The sequence below is a fragment of the Euprymna scolopes genome, chromosome 1, assembly GCF_053919585.1.
Source record: "Euprymna scolopes isolate OS-2025 chromosome 1, ASM5391958v1, whole genome shotgun sequence".
In the NCBI taxonomy this organism is placed as follows: Eukaryota; Metazoa; Mollusca; class Cephalopoda; order Sepiida; family Sepiolidae; genus Euprymna; species Euprymna scolopes.
Genome location: NC_136482.1, coordinates 697,080 through 718,085, shown reverse-complemented (window position 1 = coordinate 718,085; position 21,006 = coordinate 697,080). Strand labels below are relative to the sequence as shown.

Below are 21,006 nucleotides of genomic sequence, written 5' to 3'. Positions count from 1 at the left end.
AAAGGTTATCATCAGAGAACATTCCGTGACAAAGAAAGGAAGAGTTGTAACAACTGAAAACCAGCAAAATCACAACCCTATACTATAGAGATCCCCAGATTCCAGAAAGTCTTCTATTTAAATAGTTTCTTCCCTCAAACTTCCAGACTTTGGAATTCCCTCCCTGGTTCCTTCTTTCCTATCTGTACTAACACGCAGAAGTTCAAATGTAATGCGAATAAACATCTTGCTGCTCAACTCCCTACATAGTATCCCTGCATAATTGGCCCCAAATAGTAGTCCCTGGCGTCAAAGTGGCATTGTGCTTTGTTGGGTGTAAAAGTAATTAAAAAAATAATAAATTTCTTTAAAAATTAATCTACTTGATAAGTTTACGTCATTCTTGGAATATGACATTTTCGTTCCGTGACTGGTACAGTGGTACGTACATCATAAAGATTTTTTTTTTTTAAATGATTATTTTAATTAGATTGAATTCTAAATAAGAGCCTCTCTTTGTTCCAATTATTTTGTTTTTCAAATTCATCTGTTTATTTGGGGGGGGGGTGAAACTACAATGGCTGAAAGCTAACGTAACCACAATTTTATACGTAAACATTAATTTAATTTTACTATTAAACAAAATAAATAAACATTTTATTCTCAAGACAAAGGGATAATTTCTTAGTAAATACTTTTTCATTTTTATTTATTTATTTTTTTTTGTTATAATTATATTGTTATTGATTTAAATTAATTGTTTTGGTTTTGGGTGCGAAACTATACTGTTTGAAAACTAACTTAACCTGAAGCTAAAATTAAAAGGCTACGTAAACATGTAACGTTTGAATTAAATATTTAAAAAAATATATCACTTTATTCTCAACTTTAAAAGATAATTTTTAAATCCATTTTCATATATTTTTTTCCTTTTTAAACAATAAAAAAAATTTTTTTTGTCAGTATCATGTTTTGTTGTTTTTTGGGTGTTGTTAGTGGAAATTTTCAATAAATTTGTTTCCCTTTTTTGTTTTGCTTGGAGCAGCTTCCTCGAAGAAGACGAGAATAATTGACACTTGACGAAAGAGTTCTGAAATCGACTACAAAACTGTTTAATGAAGAGTTTTTCTTTATTGTAAACCTTTTTACGAAACATTATATGATCAATTAAGAACATCTTACAGAAAAATGGAGGATGAAACAATTATTTACTACTAGAAAATGCCTTCCACATCGGTTCACAAAAGCAATATTTCTACCCACCCAAGATATTTAATTTTAACGTTATCGTTTTTCTTTTTAATTTCCGCTTTATACTTCGCATTCTAGACTGTCTAAAATAGATTAATTTATGTTCAATTTAAAAAAAAAAAAAAAAACGCACTGAGAATAATTTATATTAATTTATAAGCCTGAGAAGCCCCCCCCCCCTTTGCACTCGTTTTAGGATATTCCAATACAACTTAAAGTCTACAAGAAGATCTATTTACTTAAATACGTAAAACGTAAATTACATTTGAACTTTTCTTTTTCCTTAAAGAAATACCACTGACATTTTGAATGTTTACACTTTGTTAACTAATAATAATATTCAGCTGAGACTTATGGCGCAAGCCGACAACATAAAATGTCCAGTATGTTTGGATGTATTCGAAAACCCCGTACGGATACCTTGCAAACATGTGTACGTATATTTTTCATTATTATTAATAATAATCGTTAATTTTATTTATTTTTTTTTTGTCTTCGTTGGCGGACCTATAGAATCTTGCCCCCCCCCTCACTCTTCACCTCAACATTTTTATTTTCTCCAAATGGTAAAATTTTTACATTAAGGCCCGTCTCACGATCGTATATAACAAAATATTTTTTTTGTAGATTTCGGTGTGCTAATAACGAATCTGAAAACCGTTTTCGTCGCAAAGTTTTCATGATAAAAAGAAATTACTTTTTCGAAAAGTGGGTGGTCACTTTTCATTGTAAATTTAAATTAAAATGAGCATCCACTTTCTGGCCACTTAAGAGAGGTGGCATTTTTTCATCTTTCAATAAAGACATGAGGAAATGAAGAAAAATCGTTATTATTTTACTTAGTTTTCGGTGTACTTTAAAAGAATATGGTAACCGTTTCCATCGCAATTTTTTTTTTTTTTTTTTTTTTTTTTTTTACACGGTGGTCACCAGTCACCACTTATCAAAGCCCGGAAGCCACTCAGGGATAAGGGTTATTGCAAGTACAGTACGTTAGTGTGGAGATTTAATGAAGTGTTTACTTAAGAGGGTGGTTCATTAAGAATTTGCTAACGTTGGACTTGAAGACATCCAAGTTGTAGTCAGGTGGGAAGCAGGCAGACGGAACAGTTCCACAGGCGTGCAGTTCAGTTCTAAGAAAGAAGCTTTGTTCATGGAATCCACGTTTTGATTTAGGCACAGATAAAGAGTGGGGAACATTTTTCACAGTGGATTCAGCTAGACGGGTGTTTTTCGTGAAAGATTGGCGAGGGGGGACCAGAGATTGGAGTTCAGACGAGCACCTGCCATGGAAATAACGATAAAACAAAGATAGGCTCGCAACGTCTCTTCTGTGGGAGAGAGGTTGCAGGGTAGAGAAAAGGGCATCCCCCACTAAGCAAATTTATCGTTTTTATGGTACTAACCCCTTAAGTCTGGGACTATTTTCCATTTCACTGCCCAGTGCCCAGCCTTCGTTTATGCTACGCACGAGCATAGAAAAGGGGGTATTATTTTACTTTAAAGCCCGTCTCACGTCCGTATATAACAAAATATTTTTTTGTAGTTTCGGTGTGCTAAAAACGACTCTGACAACCGTTTCCGTCACAAAAAAATAGTCTTCATGCTATGAAGAAATTACTTTTTCGAAAAGTGGGTGATCACTTTTCCATGTAAATTTAACTTAAAATGAGCACCCACGTTCTGACCACCTGAGAGAGGGGGTCATTTTTTGTGTGTTTATAGGCTAAAAAGTTTTTGTTTGCTACTAGTGCACTTATTGATCCGTGTTGAAATAATAACGTTATTTAAAAAGCCATTTTTAACATGGGGAGGGTGTTCTGTACCTATTCTGTACTTTAACCTTACAATTGAATAAAAAAAACAAAACAACATAAAACTTTAATTAAACTTGGAAATACGATTTAAAAAATAGCGCGATCTGTAAGTGCGTTAGCACCGATTTCTTTTGCATGGTATTAACCCCTGAACTCTGGGACTATTTTCCATTTTACAGCCTAGCCTTCGTTTACGCTACGCACGAGCATAAACGAAGATTGTTAAATGTGCACTCGCGTACTGCTTTGTCACAGTGTAGTATTGGCGAAAAATTAAAATTAGACGAAAAACAAGTTGTTTTCCAAATGTTAAACCATCACGGGTGACCATTTTGTGCGCGTGCTTGCGCGTACAAAATGGCCACCCGTGACGCGCGTCATGGCCTACGCGCCACGTCACGCGTAGGCCATGTGCGGCGCTTTCGCATACAAAATGGCTACCCGTGATAACATGTCAATACTACACTGTGACAAGGCAATTTGGTACGCGAGTGCACATTTAACAGTCTTCGTTTATGCTCGCGTGTAGCGTAAACGAAGGCTGGGCTGTGAAATGTAAAATAGTCCCAGAGTTAAGGGGTTAATACCTTGCGACGGAAACGGTTACCATATTCTTTTAAAGCACACCGAAAACTACAAAAAAACTTTTTTTTAATATGTGGAGACGAGCTTTAAAGTAAAAAAAAAAAAATAAAATAATCCGGTTTTTCTTTATTTTTTTTTTAATTTTCTCGTGTCTTTATTGAAAGATGAAAACACAAAAGAAATCGAAAACACCTTTTAGCTAATAAACACTAAAAAAAAATGCCCCCTCTCTCAGGTGGCCAGAATATGGGTGATCATTTTAAAGCTTAATGTACATGGAAAAGTGATCACCTATTTTTCGAAAAAGTAATCTGTTCGAAAACTTTTTTTGTGACGAAAACGGTTTGAAGATTCGTTTTTAGCGCACCGAAATCTACAAAAAAAATATTTTGTTATATACGGACGTGAGACGGGCCTTAATGTAAAATGTTACCAAAAAAGACTGTTAAATGTGCACTCGCGTACCAAACTGCCTTGTCACAGGGTAGTTAGTATTGGCGAAAATTTTAAACTAGACGAAAAACAAGTAGTTTTCCAAATATGAAACCCTGTAATTCTATGTTATTACGGGTGGCCATCTTGTACGCGTAAGCACGCGCATGTGGTCGTCGACCACATCGATTTTTAATTTTTCGCCAATACTACACTGTGACAAGGCAGTTTGGTACGCGAGTGCGCATTTAACAGCCTTCGTTTATGCTCGCGCGTAGCGTAAACGAAGGCTAGGCTGTGAAATAAAAAAAGTCAAGTTCAGGGGTTAATACCATGCAAAAGAAATCAAATCTTTTTAGCCCATAAACACACAAAACTGGCTCCTTTCTCAGGTGGGCAGAAAGTGGTTGCTCATTTTAAGTTAAATTTAGATGGAAAAATGATCTCTTTATACCATGGAAACTTTTTTTTTTTTTTTTTTTTTTTTTTAGCACACAAAAATCTACATAAAAAATATTTTATGGACGAACGTGAGACCGGCCTTAAAGTAAAATAATACCAACATTTTTAGCGGATTTTCAAAGTCTACCAGATTATTAAAAAAAAAAAAAAAAAAAAAAAATGGAAAAAATGTCTATTTGTAGAGTGATCAGTTTCTAATGCAACATTCTTAAATCGATCACCCATTTTAGAACCACTCGATGTTTTTGGGCCAAATTTCGCGAATTTAGCATTTAAATAGTTTAGCCGGGTTTGTATTACTGTACACATAGATTCGAAAAAGTTGTCAAAAAACAAATATATAACAAATAAATGTTATCAAAGGCAAGATAAGTTACTTTTCTACTAAACTGGATATATTTTTCGTGTTTTTATTCAATGTAACATGTTTATTCAGCTCGAAAACCATACAGTGTTTACCGATGTATTGGAACATTCAAGATGGCGTCTGATTCTCTCTTTAACACGTCGCTGGGGTAGGTCGTAAAAATACTTTTTTTTTTTTTTTTTTTTTTTTAGATGGGATTTTAAGAATATTCCTTTTTCCTTAATCGTAATAAAAGTAATCACCTGGCATTACTGCAGATTAACACATCCGCTAAATAACCCTCCCCGCACAAAACTGAGACTACTTTTATTTAAATAAACGGTAAGGGTTGGGGCTGTCAGCCTCCCTTGCGCGGTCGTAAAATACGCTTAAATATATATAATTTGGTACTGGTCGCGATTAGTTCCCTGCCGAACACCCTAAAAAACACTGACTTCTCCCTACGCATGAGCAAAGGACATGTTTTAGTTGCCATAGTAACTAAACGATCATGAATTTTTATCGACTTTGTTTTACTGTTTATGAATATTGAAATAAGACATTACTACACATTTATTAATAATATCTCACTTTTAATCACTTTTATCGACTTTTTTTTTTTACTGTTTATGTTTCTATAATTTATACATAAATTTATGCAGACTTCAAATTTGGTGTTTAAGTCGACAGATCGATACTTGCTTGTCATATGGAAAATAGTAACATTAAAAAATTATGAAAATTTATTGAGTTAAAAATCCAGTTAGGTAGAAAAGTAACATATCTTGCTTTTTTGATAACATTTGTTATATATTTTTTTTTTTTTTCTTTTACATAGGGATCACCACTTATCAGTGCCAAGACGGCATTCGAGGATAAGGGTTAAAGAGTGTACAGTAGAAATTGGACAATTTAGGTGTGTCAGAAATTTCGTGAAAAATAGTGAATAATTCCACCCGGTCTTTCCAAGTTTATAACTCCTCGAAAAATGTAATTCAAGCCCTAATTTTTTTTTTTTTTTTTTTTCAATTAAAGGACCAAGGACCAAGGTTTCATTAAAAAAAAACAAACAAAGTGTTTTTTTTTTTTTTATAAAAAGGTTTTAAACTTCGGACTTTACAGGTAAATTTCTAAAAAAAACACTACTTTTTTTTTGTTTTAAATTTGAATATATTACTTATTGACTTTTCCTCTTCAATTTGTGATATATAACACTTTGGTGAGTAAATTATTTACTTTTTAATAGACATTTCAAAATGGGAGGTGTGAATTATTCGACCCCCAGTCTTTCCAAGTTTATAACTACTCGAAAAATGTAATTCAAACCCTAATTTTTTTTTTTTTTTCAATTAAAGGAGCAAGAACCAAGGTTTCATTAAAAAAAACAAACTACGTGATTTAAAAAAAAAAAGGGTTTTAAACTTCGAACTTTACAGGTAAATTTCTAAAAAAAACACTACTTTTTTTGTTTTAAATTTGAATATATTATTTATTGACCTTTTTTCTTCAATTTGTGATATATAAAACTTTGAGTAAATTAATTATTTACTTTTTAATAGACACTTGAAAATGGGGGAGCGTGAATTTAAAAAAAACGTTTGTCTAAAATATTATATTCAATTTATTGGAAAGAGCATAAAATGTCACATTGACCCTGAAAATATCATAAAAATAGAATCAATAGAAAAATTTTGATAGATTTTTAAAGTTTAAAAATTGAAAAATATTTAGTTCGTAAAATTCATTACTGTTTTTTAAAAAATAAAAAAAATATTTCTATTACTTTTAAAACAACTTTAATAGTTTATTTTGGAAGTATAATCCATAAAGAAAATAAACAACCTACTTTTAAAAGAGAAATTACGAGTTTTTTATATTTTATTCGCAGTTTCGTGTTAGGGGTGTCAAAAATTCCTACAAAAATTCTGATACACCTAAGTAACCGTTAGTAATGGAGATTCGGTAAATTTCTTAACTTATATGAAACGCCTCATCAAAAACTTGTTTATGTTCGACTTGAAGACAACCATATTGTAGTCAGCTGGAAAGCAGAAAAACGGAAGACAATTCCATAGGCGTGCAGTTCTAAGAAAAAAACCTTTGCTCATGGAATCTACGTTTACGTTTAGGCACAGATAAAGAGTGGGGGAAATTAGTGAGTGTTTTCTGCTAGACGGGTGTTTCTTGTGAAAGTTTGGCGAGGGAGGGGGGACCATAGAATGGAGCTCAGCCGAGCACTTGCCATGAAAATAACGATAAACAAACTCGCAACATCTCTTCTGTGAGAAAGGTTGCAGAGAAGAGAAAAGGACATCCCCCACAAGGCTACGAAGTCTATTTTGAACTCTATCAAGGCAGGATAAGTCCTTTCTAGCAGCTCCTGCCCAGATGTGGCAACAGTACTCCATCCTTGGACGTACCTGGCTCTTATATAGATAGAGAATTGCATCAGCAGTGAAATATCTACTGGATTGCTAGAAGGATCCCACCATTTTTCCAGCGGCCTTGGCAATGGATTTAATGTATGTGTTCCATTTAAGATCAGGAATAAAGATCAAGCCCAGAAGCTTGTCAAAACATGAGGCCTCCCCAAGACAGGAGCCATTCATTTCAATTGATGCCAGAAGGGGATCAGAGCATTGGTGTAAAGATAAAAGCTTGGTTTTAGATGCATTAAAAGTAACAAGCCACCTCTTTCCCCATTGTACCACTTGCTCAAGATCAGAGAGAATCGGAGAGAACTTGGTCGTTTACGGTCTTAGATGTGCTACCATAAATAGTGTCATCAGCATAGATGTCTATGAATGATGTAAGGATGTGATATAGATCTTTGATATAGATCAGGAAAAGAGTTGGGCCCAGGATGGACCCTTTAGGGACTCCAGCATTAATACTAAGAGCTTCTGATTTCAGCCCATCAACCACTACTCTTATGAACCTATCAGAGAAATGATTCAATAATTGAGAAGACATTTCTAGCTATACCGTAGCTGGAGATCTTTTAAAGTAAACCTTTATGCCATACTGTATCAAAGGCCTTTGATATGTCAAAAGCAATTGCCCTAGAAAGGTAGCCTCCGTCGAGAGATTTGCTAATCCTATGAGATATAACTGTAAGCACATTTGCTGTAGATCTCGCAGAACAGAAACCATATTGCGTATCACTAAGGTTGTTTTTGCTGAGATGGTTGATTACTTCTCTATTTAACAGATTCCAGCAACTTACTCATGACACACAGGAGACTTATTGGTCTGTTCTGTGAGAGATGAGCGATCACCTGAATTCTTAAATACAGGGCATACTGATGAGATTTTCCAGGGTGATAGGAAGCAATTCTCCTTAAGACAACGTTTAAACAGTTTTGTAAGTATGGGCGCAAGTTCTGGTTTAAGTCTTTTGAGTACTATAATTGGAATACTGTCAGGGCCAGTTGCTTTACTGGAATCAAGGTTTTTGATTAGCTTGGCAAGATCACGATATATGTATATCACATAGCGTGTTTTCTGATACAGGAGGAAATATTGGAGGTTGGCAGCCTTGGTCGCAAAGGTTAGAATTAGCTGCAAAGTTCTTGGCAAAGAGTTTGGCTTTGTCTGATACTGACGAGATTACCTCAGGTCCATTTGAGAGTTGGGATAGAGCACACGCTTCTGTTCAGGATTCTGTTTGCTATTGGTGGGAACTAAGCTGCTGCTCAGCTACTTTGGACTTGATGGACTGAGCATATAATTCTCTTGCATTCTTTTATTACTTTTTTACAGTGGTTTCTGGCAGTTCTAAAAGCGGCTTTAGTCTCAGTACATCTATTACGTTGGAAGCAATGGAAAAAGTGAATCTTATGCACAATGGCAGCAACACATTCCGGAGAGAACCACGGCTGGCTGTTAGGTTTTTGGAATTTTTTCGAGGGTATGAAACGGTCTATACCTACAATTAACCATTCTGTCAGGTCTGATACTATAGAGGACACATCCTTTTTAAACATGGAACGCAGAGGTAGATCTGATATAAATGTGTGGAAGCTATCCCAGTCAGACATAGAGTATCGATATACTGTATGATGGAGAGGTACATCTGGAGACTTATTATATTTAATTTTTATCTTAACTGATACAAGATGGAGACAGAACAGGAGCTGAACATGGTTCATGGCAAGTTGTGAGAAAGGTCTAGGAGACTTGCATACTGGCCGTCAGTATCGGGAACACGGGTGGGTTCGTGAACAATCTGAGTGAGGTCATAAGCAATGGAGAAATCATGACAGAACCTCCCCTCATCATCGGTCTTGTTTGAGTGAGTTAACCATTCCACATTGTGAACATTGAAGTCTCCACAGGCATGAATATTAGCTGAAGGATAAGCAGATAGGGCGTGGTCAATTTTCTCAGATATGCTTTTAAAGATAGTAACTCCGCTGTTGTGGGGGCGATAGAGAGCAAATATAAATGCAATAGTTTGAGCAAGTGCAATCCGGAAGCACATATAGGGTAAGTTAGGATCTTCTCTGGAGATGTCCCTACCACATGGAAAGCCATCTTTTATATAGGCACATATTTGATGCCCATGGTGACCTTGGGGGTCAGATTTGGAAGTTAAACTAGAGTATTCTTTAATTACAAACTCATCTAGGGAAATGGTCTCTCCAATGCCAGTTTCACTAAGAAATAATATGTCTGGTTTAGTCTCCTGTAATTGGGTTTCAACCTCTGGAAAATTAGAATGTAGACCCCTGATGTTAGAGAAGGAGACCTGGTAGTGGGGGGAAGGTCTACGTTAGAAGTTGGAGATCCGGGTTTAATCGCATGTTTTTTTATTGAGACTTTTCATCGTGTTTTGGGATTTGTGGACTAGGTCGACAGACATGCCTGAAGCAGGGCAGAGAGGGAAAGTAAGAGAGAAATAGAAATTAAATTTTTTTTTGTAGCACATGAAAAGGTAAAGCCGTAAGAATTACCCACTAGTATGGCATCGAGAGGCCCCACCAGAAGCTACTGCATGGTCCAGAATCCATTCACCAAATGGCAATACAGCAGCCCCAGTACTTTGCACCTGCTGATAGGACAGCCTCCTTAGTGGTTAATCAAAGGTTCGGGTCTCTGACTATCAGGCAGATGACATCAGCCCATATAAAATGTTTACCTCCAGCACTCTTACTAGTGACATAGCTATAAGGATAGACATAGAAACAGAAAATTTCCGAAATCCTTGGCGGCTGTTTACGCAAAATACTGCCAACCTAGAAAACAGCTTTTTCTTCTTCCTTTGTCAGAAAAATCACTCATTAAAAATGAGGACTGAGGGACAAATAAAGAGAAGCAAGAGTAACAGGAGCTGTCGATAACGCATCCACAATGTATTGTCTACTCTCCATTTTAAAAAAAAAAAAAAAAAAAAAAAAAAAAAGTATTGTACTTAATAAAATTTATAAGTATATAATAAAACTATTTATAGCTAAAAGTATTTTTATGGAAATTTGGAAATGGCATTTCTCTAGATGTGAAGATTGTGAATAGTGGTGGGACGATTAATCGGAATCGGAATCATTAATCGTAAGAATCGTGTATTTTGGGAGGTATCGGAATCGGAATCGCATCGTTAAAAAATACCTTAATTTTCCGATTCCTTCATTACGATTCTTTTAGTCTGATGTTGAAAAAAAAGAAAAAAATTTTCTGATATTTCTAACCGCAAGAGAGAAATAAAAAGAAACCAAAGAAATTCATTATTAACAGGGCAATGCTTAGTGCCCCTCCCTTACAAGGTTCATTCATTCAGATCTATTGTAATCAAAACTACAAAGGAGTTAACTTGAAAAGAAGTATGCAGGGGGCAGGGCTCTACATTGCAAGTAAAAATAAAAAAAAACGCTTATCTTTTTGGCGATTGTTTTTTTTTACTGACAAATCTTCTAATACTGAATGAAAATGCTTTTTCAACTTATATTTTCTTAAAATAAAACGAGCAAAGTCAAATTATTTAAACAGTAAAAGGTTTAATAGAACAATATACTTTTTTTTCTTTTTTAAAAGAAGGCTTTTGAAAGAAATATCTCTAAAATGAAATTGATCACGTTGTATTATTTCGCAAAATTTTGACAGTAGTCGGTTTCTTTTGAAGTTTCAAAAAAATCGACCCCATACCTATCTCTTCCAAACCTAAAGTTATTAAATAACCCCTTCGTTAATTTAAGGGTAATTAATTCAATTCAGTCAAGTTTTTTTTTTTTTTTAATTTCATTGAAATAAAATCCATTATTTTTTTTTTCTCCAGAAAGATAAAACCCTGAATTTGATTATATTAAAAGCAGAATAATATAATCTTTTTTCTAGAATTTTAAATTGAAAATTAAAAGTGTTTTGCGCAGTTTTTTGCCGAACGAAAAAGAAATTAATTTTTTTTTTTTTAAAAGGTTTTGTAATCAATTAATTTTTATGTCTAAATAATATTTACGGTTAATTAAATAATTTCATTTTAAAAAGTATTTATAAATAGAATTTTACTAAGGACTTATAGTTTAGCAATATTGAACCGCATCAACGATGTGTGAATTGAACACAGTCAACCAAAAAAAAAAATTCAAAAGAAAATGCGGGTTTGTATTACTGTACACATAGATTCGAAAAAGTTGTCAAAAAACAAATATATAACAAATAAATGTTATCAAAGGCAAGATAAGTTATTTTTCTACCTAACTGGATATATTTTTCGGGTTTTTATTCAATGTAACATGTTTATTCAGCTCGAAAAGCATACAGTGTTTACCGATGTATTGGAAAATTCAAAATGGCGCCCGACACTCTCTTTAACACGGTAAGTTCAGGAGAAGATGTTATAAATAATAAACTATACAAAATACTGCTAGAAACTCGCTCAATATATGTTACCGTGACATATTTTGACATATATTCGGTGTTTTTTTAATAGTATTTTGTCTAGTTTATTATTTATAACACCTTTTCCCGAACTTACCATGTTAAAGAAAGTGTCGGGCGCCATTTTGAATTTTCCAATACATCGGTAAACACTGCATGTTTTTCGAGCTGAATAAACATGTTACATTGAATAAAAACAAAATAAATTACCCAGTTTGGTAGAAAAGTAACTTATCTTGCCTTTGATATTATTTGTTTGTTATATATTTGTTTTTTTGACAACTTTTTCGAATCTATGTGTACAGTAATACAAACCTGAAAATGCATATTTGCATTTCATTATGTAAACTTTTATACATTGGTTTCAAAAATTAAATTCTATAAGTTTTTTTTATTAACTACCGGTTGGTACAATTTACCACCCCATCCCTTTATATTTTTTTCTTTTTGTCTTTTTTAGCGGATTATTTTCAATTAATTATCCAAATAAGTGACTAGCTTTAAAACAAAATTTAATAGTAAATTATTTGTTTACAGATAAACTGAATTTTCTAATATGGCCCAAAGTCCAAAAAAAAAAGTCTTTTTGAAGATGATGAGTTGAAAGCCATTTGCAAAGTCTGTCAAATTAAAATATCGCGAGGAATAAAACCATCTAACATGACCACAACCAACATGTTAAAACATTTAACTATGAAGCATCCAAATAAATTGGAGGAGCAAAATAAAAAAGAAAAGGAACAAAAAATTACCAACTAGTCACTCAGAGCAGTTTTATTAGTGAGGGTCGAAATCGCAGTGTCTTTTTTTTCTTTTTTTTTTTTTTTTGCCTACGTCACCATCTAGGTGTCACCATTTTTTTTTTTTACCCTCCTTAACTTCAAAGAGTAAATACAATATATACAACTAAAAAAATGATTTTTAAAAATGCTGATTCCATTCATGAAAAATTCTTTTAACTAGAAATTAAAATTTAGGTAAAGATAGCTGACTGACAGCAACAGGAGCACTGGTTAACTACTGAACCACGTGGAAAGGTGTGGGGGGAGGAAAAAAAAGAGGAAATTAAATGATGATAATAAATTATGATAACCGTCTTTGAAAGGCACTAAACTCCTAAAATTTACTTCTTTAAAATTTTAGGCGGCATTCCCTGGCGATTTTAAAGCACTCTCTCTCTCAAAAAAAAAAAAAAAAAAAAAAAAAAAATTTGATTTTTAAGTTTGGGAAAGATATATTTATTATAACCAAATTCCTGTATGAAGACTGGATCTACTTTATTGGACGTTAATTTGTGAGATAAGTAATTTTTCAATGTTTAATGTTTTTAAAGTTTCAATTATCAATTAAATTTTTTTAATTGCATTTATTTTTCAATTTATTTTAAAAAAACAGGGTTTTAAATGTATTTTTCAAGGTAACAAGCTTCGAAAGAAACCTAATAAAAAAAAAATCACTTAATTTTTAATTCCGACAACCCTGAGAATTTAATTATTAAAAAAATATTGAAATGTGACATTTTTTTATTTAACATTTCTATTAGTTCAATTAATTTTCTTTCAATAATTCATTTCACTCAACAAACTTCACCATTTTTTGTTTGTTTTTTTTTATCTTTTTCTGTAATTTTTGTAATTATGTTTGCTCAATTTTATCTAGTATTTCACTTGTTTTTTATAGTGGTATCATTTTTATATGTGTTCCTTTGATATACCCTATTTCAAAATTAGTTTGGCTAAACTTATTCTTCACGTTAGAAACAACGTGTAAAAGCAATGAAAAAGTAAGAAAAAATAATAGGTGTTAACTACTCCTTGTGAATTATGGAGGTCTGAAGAACTGCCGTCACAAATACAACTATCAATAGCTAAACAAAAAATCGTTTTTGAAATTCCTTTAATTGTAACTTTTGACTATACCTACCTTTTGGTATAAAACACAAAAACTTTCGATTAATGGTATTTCTCATATATGGTCGTTAACTTTGGAAAGGTTATTTTGTATCTACGGCGCGATGTCACGTGGTATATTGTTTTTTGGTCGAGTTGAACAACTCACACACCCCCTGTAATTTTTTTTACCGATAGTTTCATTAAATTCTTTTGCTGGATTTTCATTGATTACACACTAATCTAATAGATTATGAAAAAAAAAAAAAAAATTACCATTATTTCGACATTTGGAAGGGGTGCTCACTTTTTAGTTACAACGTTCTGGTAAACCGGTCACCCATTTTGTAACCATCGATATTTTTTTTTTTCTCATAATCTGATAGATTAGTGTGTAAACAATATAAATCCAGCGAAAGATTTAATTAAAACTATCGGTGAAAAAAATTACACGGGGGGGGGGGGGAGTTGTTCAACTCGCGATGTTTGTTTTTTATGAAATTGTTTTTTATAACAATGAATGGACATATTTTTAATTTTTTTAATTTTTTTTTGTTTTTATGAAAAGAAAGTTTCATTTTTTTTTTCTTACTTCGTTTTTATTTTTTTTGTTAAGGATTCAAGTCCTATAGATTTACAACATTCTGGTAAACCGGTCACCCATTTTGTAACCATCGATTGTTTTTTATAACAATGAATTTTTTTTTTTAAGTTTATTCTTATGTGTGTTTTTATGAAATAAACGTATCGATTTTACACAATCTATCAGATTATGAAGAAAAAAAAAATTTCCTTCTGGCAAATTGGTCACTCACTTTCGGAGAACGGAAGTGAATGTCAAGAAATTGCATTTTTTTTATTGCCCTTTTATTGCGCTTTTTTTTTGTTTTTATTAAGACTAGTTATTTTTCCATTGTGAACACGTGGTAATTAATTTTTAATTATGGCTACCTCCGGAAACCCAAGGTGGGAGTTAATGAAGAAAATGAATGAAACGCCAATAGATTATGCCAGGGAGAAGAATTTGATAGCGCAAAGTAAGGTTTGTTCATGTGGCCATGACATGGCCCTGCAGAAATATGGGAAAGCCAAACTGGATGGCTTCTGTTGGAGATGCTGCCGCTGCAAAAAAATCACATCATTACGGAGTGGTACACTTTTTGAACACGCAAAAGTGACCATTTCCACACTGTTACAAATAATATACGACTTCGTAACACAAACTCCTGTTACAGGGTCGGCAAACGCCATTGGCATTAGCGAGAAAACATGTATCCAGTGGTATCAGTATTGCCGGGATATTTGCTCCAGTAAAATGCTGAAAGACTGGGAAAAGCTAGGCGGTCCGGGACATGTTGTAGAAATAGACGAGAGTTTATTATTTAAGAGGAAGTATAACATTGGCCGAGTGACAAACCAGATATGGGTTGTAGGGTTCTATGACCGAACCCAAAGGAAAGGATTCCTGCGACGAATCTCGGACCGCTCAGCAAGAACATTGGAGCAAGTAATTGTGGAATGTGTTGCTGTCGGGTCAACAATTTATACAGACCAGTGGCGGAGCTATTCTAATTTAGGAAATCTCGGATATGTGCACGGGACAGTCAACCATTCGGAACATTCGGAAGTCTGCACAAACAGTATTGAAGGGTACTGGTCAAGAATTAAAAGACGCATAAAATACATCTATGGGTCTTCCGGAGACATGAAATGGTCCCACGTTGATGAAGCAATGTACCGGGAGGCATACCACATGACAGCAGACAAGGGGATGGAGAATTTTGAAACATTTCTCCAACATGTCAGTGAAATCTATAGGACTTGAATCCTTAACAAAAAAAATAAAAACGAAGTAAGAAAAAAAAAAAAAATGAAACTTTATTTTCATAAAAACAAACAAAAATAAAAAAAATTAAAAATATGTCCATTCATTGTTATAAAAAACAGAAAAAATAAAAACGAAGTAAAAAAAATTGAAACTTTTCATAAAAACAAAAAAAAATAAAAAAAATTAAAAATATGTCCATTCATTGTTATAAAAAACAATTTCATAAAAAACAAACATCGCGAGTTGAACAACTCCCCCCCCCCCGTGTAATTTTTTTCACCGATAGTTTTAATTAAATCTTTCGCTGGATTTATATTGTTTACACACTAATCTATCAGATTATGAGAAAAAAAAAAAAATATCGATGGTTACAAAATGGGTGACCGGTTTACCAGAACGTTGTAACTAAAAAGTGAGCACCCCTTCCAAATGTCGAAATAATGATAAATTTTTTTTTTTTTTCATAATCTATTAGATTAGTGTGTAATCAATGAAAATCCAGCAAAAGAATTTAATGAAACTATCGGTAAAAAAAATTACAGGGGGTGTGTGAGTTGTTCAACTCGACCTGTTTTTTTTTCATTACGCACGTTCATTTATAAATTATTAAATCAAATATTTATCTTTTTTATATTTAATTAGTATATATTTTCTTTCTCTTCCGCTATATTTTTTTTATTTAATTCATTAAATCTGTTAATTATGAGGACCAAAATAATGAATCGTGTGTATTTATTCTCTAATTTTCTTGTTTTTGTTCTGTTATATAAATTCTATTTTATTTGTTTTTTCTCTGAAGGATGAATTCTATTTTCTTTGAGTTTTTTTTTCTGTATTCCAATTAAGTAAAATAAATTTTCTCTAAAATAAATTTTGCTCATTTTTCCGTTTAGTTTACTGTATAATAATTTTATTTAAACCAAAACACGACGATGTAGACATAAAATATCTCTTCCAAAGTTAGGGAACATATTTGGGAACTACTGACCATAAGTATAAAACTACCTGGTATATTTCAAAACAATAAATTCCCTAGGAATCGGAATCGGAATCGTACTTGGTATCGGAATCGTTAATCAATATTTTCCTGGAATCGGAATCGGAATCGTATAAAAATTAGGAATCGTCCCAACACTAATTGTGAATAGAGGGGACGTATTTATGTCCCCCTACTCGATGAATTTTTGTAATTTTAGGATGTGTTATTATTTTCAATACAACAATTAAATTTTTTTTTTTTTTTTTTTTTTTTTTTTATTACATTTTCACCCCAAACAAGGCAAATTGCCACTTTGGTGTAGGGGGCTACTATCAGGGGCAACAACTACTGGGGTACTATGTAGGGATTTGGGCAGCAAGGTGTCGGTTCACGTTACACTTGAACTTCTGCACGTCAGTACTGTTGGGGAAGCAGGGACCTGGAATGGAATTCCAGAGTCTTGCGGTTCTGGGGAAGAAACTATTGGAGTAAAAAGATCTTTTACATCTAGGGACCTCTACAGTGTGGGGGTGGGATCTAGTAGCCTTTCGGGTTTGTCGAGGGTGCTCGCGTCGTGGGGGCACAAGTGATTGCAGTTCATCAGAGCATTCACCACTAAAATACTTGTAGAAAAGGCAGAGGGATGCAACATTTCGTCGATGGGACAGAGACTGAAGCTTAGATGCCAGTTCAGGGCCTATCAGGTTTGCGACTCTCTTTTGAACCTTGTCAAGGAGCGAGAGACTAGTAGCAGATGCACCAGCCCAGATGTGGCAGCAATACTCCATACATGGGCGAATGGTGGCCTTATAGAGGTACAGGATACTTTCGGGTGTTAGTAGTTTTCTAGCACGGTAGAGAGAGCCTACCTTTCTTGCAGCGGCCCTGGCAATGCCTTCAATGTAATTGTTCCAACTCATGTTTCCTGTGAACGTTAGGCCAAGGAGTTTGAAAGATGGACTCTCAGATAAAGAGTCGTTGGCCATTGCTATTGGTGGTAGAGAGGGTTTCTTGTAATTATTGAATGAAACTAGTTTAGTCTTGGCAGCATTGAACGCGACCAACCACTTTTGTCCCCATTCCACTACAGATTGGAGGTCTTCCTCTAGTGTTTCTGCCATTTCTTTAGAAATGTGTTCATTCGTCTTCCTGTCGTGTCTGCCATAGAGTGTAGTGTCATCAGCATATATACCCATCTCAGAGGCAATGTTGTCGGGGAGGTCATTTATGAATATCAGGAACAATAGAGGTCCAAGGATAGAACCCTGGGGCACTCCCGCATTTATATCATATTGTTTAGATGTGCGACCGTCGAGGACTACCTGGATTTTGCTCTTATCTAAGAAGGATTTAATTATGTTAAGTATTCTACCAGTGATACCGTATGATCTGATTTTACTGAGGAGACCCTCATGCCATACCCTGTCAAAAGCCTTAGATATATCTAGAGCTACCGCTCTGCCTTCCCCCGCTTTGTCCAGTGATTGGTATATACGTTCAGAGATCACGGTGAGGATGTCTGCTGTGGAACGGGCTTGTCTAAATCCATATTGTTTGTCAGTCAGTAGTTTAGCATCTGTAAGATGATGGACTAGAGCATGGTTAATTATGGTCTCAAATATTTTGGCAAAAAGTGGGAGGAGGCTAATGGGGCGATAATTTGATGGGTCTGTCCTTTCGCCAGAATTCTTGAATACTGGTACAACAGAAGCAGTTTTCCAACAGCCCGGAAAGCAAGCTTCATTAAGACATTTGTTGTAGAGTTTGGAGAGAACTGGAGCTACTTCGGCTGAGCACTTTTTTAATAGCACAGCTGGGATAAGATCGGGTCCACATGCTTTTGAGGTGTCAAGGTTTTTTATGATAGCATGCACCTGAGCAGGGGTGTTTTTCAGATCGTCTAGTGTGGCGTCTGTCCGCATAGGAAAGTCAGGTAGGGGGTGGTTGGAAGGGTCCAGTGTGGAGTTTGAGGCAAACCGACTGGCAAGCATGTTAGCCTTGTCGGTTGCTGAGGAGACAACCTCGTGATTGTTGGTTAGTGGGGGAATTGTTGATTGCCCATTAATTACTACACTGTTGTAGATTTTCCAGAAGTCTCGAGTTCCTAGTTTTTGTGCTTTGATGCGCTTTTTAGTGGTTTCCGTAAATTCTCTCTTAGCTGTCGCTATTTCTTTCTTAACGTTATTTCTAGCTTCTATATACTTCAGTCTGTTTGAACTGGACTTATGTCGGTTAAACCTACGGTATGCATGCTGCTTTTGAGTAATGGCAGTTGCACAAGTCGACGTAAACCATTGGGGAGAGTGGGGCTTACTATAAAATTTCCGCATGGGAACATGCGCTTCGATTGCAGTTTTGAACCAGTCAGTGGTCTCGTTTGCACATTGTTCAGCAGGGAGAGAGAAAATATTTTTTCATGGAGCATCTCTAATTAGTTCCCTGATGGCTTCCCAGTCAGCCTTATTATAATATCTCGTTGTTTTGAGCACTGGCTCTTCAGTTTTGGGTCTAGAGTTTAGGGCGATTTCAACCATTATCACTGCATGGTCAGCGTTCCCGAGTGGGCTGTGGGCCTTCGCTAAGCAGTCATCGGGAACTGTGGTCAAAAACAGATCTAGAAGTGATGCGTGTTGTTCTTCCTGGTCAGGGAAACGGGTTGGAAACGTAACAATTTGTGATAGGGAGTGAGATATAGCGAAGCTATGGGTTGTGCTGCCCGCTGCATCTGTGTGAGTAGAGAATCCAAGCCAGTTTTTGTGGTGGACATTAAAGTCACCAAACACATGTATTTGTGCGCTAGTGTCGAGGGACAGTGCCGTGTCTATGCTGTCAGATACTTTGTTTATTATGGAGCAGTCCTGAGTTGAGGGAGAGCGGTAGAGAAAATAATAGTAGCTAATACTGTGTTGCACGTTTAGTCTAAAGCACATAAAGGCTTGATCATCTGTTTCTAGGTTTGTTTCTCTAGTCAAGGGAAGGGTATTACGAATGTAAACTCCAAGTCCGTGCATATGTCTGTCAGAGTCCTTACGGCAGAGTGGGAGATATCCAGGCATGTTAAAGTGGTTAGAGGGAATGGAGGAGTGTAGGTTAGTCTCACTTAGTGCTAAGATAACCGGGGTATTTGTTAAGAGAAATGCTTCAACATCAGCTAAGTTAGTTCTAAGCCCACGGATATTTGTGAATGAGAGCCTCAAGGGAGGAGGCAAGTTGAATTTGTTTGTCCCTAATCCTGGTTTAAGTTTATTTTTAGATTGTACTGTCGTCATATTTATTTTTAAGAGTTTCGGTAAGGGGGAGCTAAACAAGAGGTTATGCGGAGCTTCAGACATGCATCACAAGTAGACCATCAGCTGACCTTTCTCCAATTAGGATTGTGGCCTCAGGAAAGCCCACCGGGGATGAGTGCAGGGTCCCTTTCCATGCGCGTCATGGCACTGCAAACAACCCGATATTATTCAACTGTTGATGGAGCAGCCGCTCTAAGCGCTACCAAAGAGTTAGGGCTCCTGTACTACCAGTCGGGAACAGCAGCCAGGAACTGTCAATCCGGTACCCTCAACCCTTTAGAAGAAGGTCAACCCAATCTAACCGCTCAGGCATATCTTATACTCAAGCACTCCCAAATGTTCAGTTTTAGGGGTGGGGCGTGCTGGGAATGGGGAAGAACGGCGTTCATTGCCCTAGCCAGGAAACAAGATCTACCGCTGGGTGTTTCTGTTGAATCACTGAGATAGTGTCTCTGCGCTTGACTAATAGGCAAAGAAGGAGTATGGAAGCCGGGCGATAGACAGAGCCTATCTACTCCTTAAGCAATTTAGGTTTGCAAACCGGTGAATTTGTTTGAGTCACCAGCTCTAGGAAGGTTGTCATCCAAGACTGAAGAGGCCTCTCTCCCCTTTGGTTTAGTTTCAGAGTTTTCCTTCTCCTAGACGGATGATCTGGGAAGACCTACTGGGTCCGTCAGCCCTGAGAGGGTTTTCTCCGCGCCTAGGTTCTAATCCAGGTATTTCTGCGACCCCGCGTTGTTAGTGTTACTGGGTTAGTTTGTGGGGGATTATATCTACTGATTAGTTACACTCCTCAAAGTGATTTAGGGACATGCTATTTACTTGTTAATGAATAAAGGGGGTGGGTGAAGTTCATGCAGTGTAAGCGTCTACGTTTGTAAGAGGGCTTGTTAGGGAGGAGATAATGTGATTTTAGTCGTACCCTTTTTTTTTATTTTATTAATGTTAGCTTAGGTCTAGTATAGTGTTACAGTATGAGTAGGTATTAAGAATTGAGCTACGAGTTGTGCCCGAGCTATTTTAGATGATAGGAGGGTTAAGATGTAAGTGCAATATAGCATGGATAAGACAGCAAGTATTGAGTCATACGTAATTAGGTGAATAGATATATATGGGCAGGTTTTCAGTAGGTGCGAATAGAGTTGAAGTTGTAGGTATTTTTTAGTAAGAGTCATGGGGCGTTTTGCATAACAAGGAGTGTCGTTTCAATAACGTAATTAATCGTTGCAAAACTCGAGACAGTTGTGTAGTGCATATCGCTTTGTTTCTGGGTAC

At 35.3% G+C, this 21,006-nt stretch overlaps 1 protein-coding gene across 3 annotated transcripts in view; it reads left to right on the top strand.

The window, feature by feature from the left end:
• Nucleotides 1–320: 320 nt before the first annotated feature.
• LOC145293032 (E3 ubiquitin-protein ligase RNF166-like) overlaps nucleotides 321–21,006 on the top strand; it is a 56,355-nt gene continuing 35,669 nt past the window's right edge. The window contains exon 1 of one of the 3 annotated variants that reach the window (XM_080140358.1): nucleotides 321–420. Coding sequence is in view for 1 of the 3 variants with exons in the window: in XM_080139747.1 (XP_079995873.1) it covers nucleotides 1,584–1,663 (80 nt within the window). In the remaining 2 variants the exon portion in view is untranslated. Of the gene's footprint in view, nucleotides 421–961; nucleotides 1,664–21,006 lie in introns of those variants that run through there. The other 2 variants (XM_080141256.1, XM_080139747.1) reach the window with 2 other exon arrangements.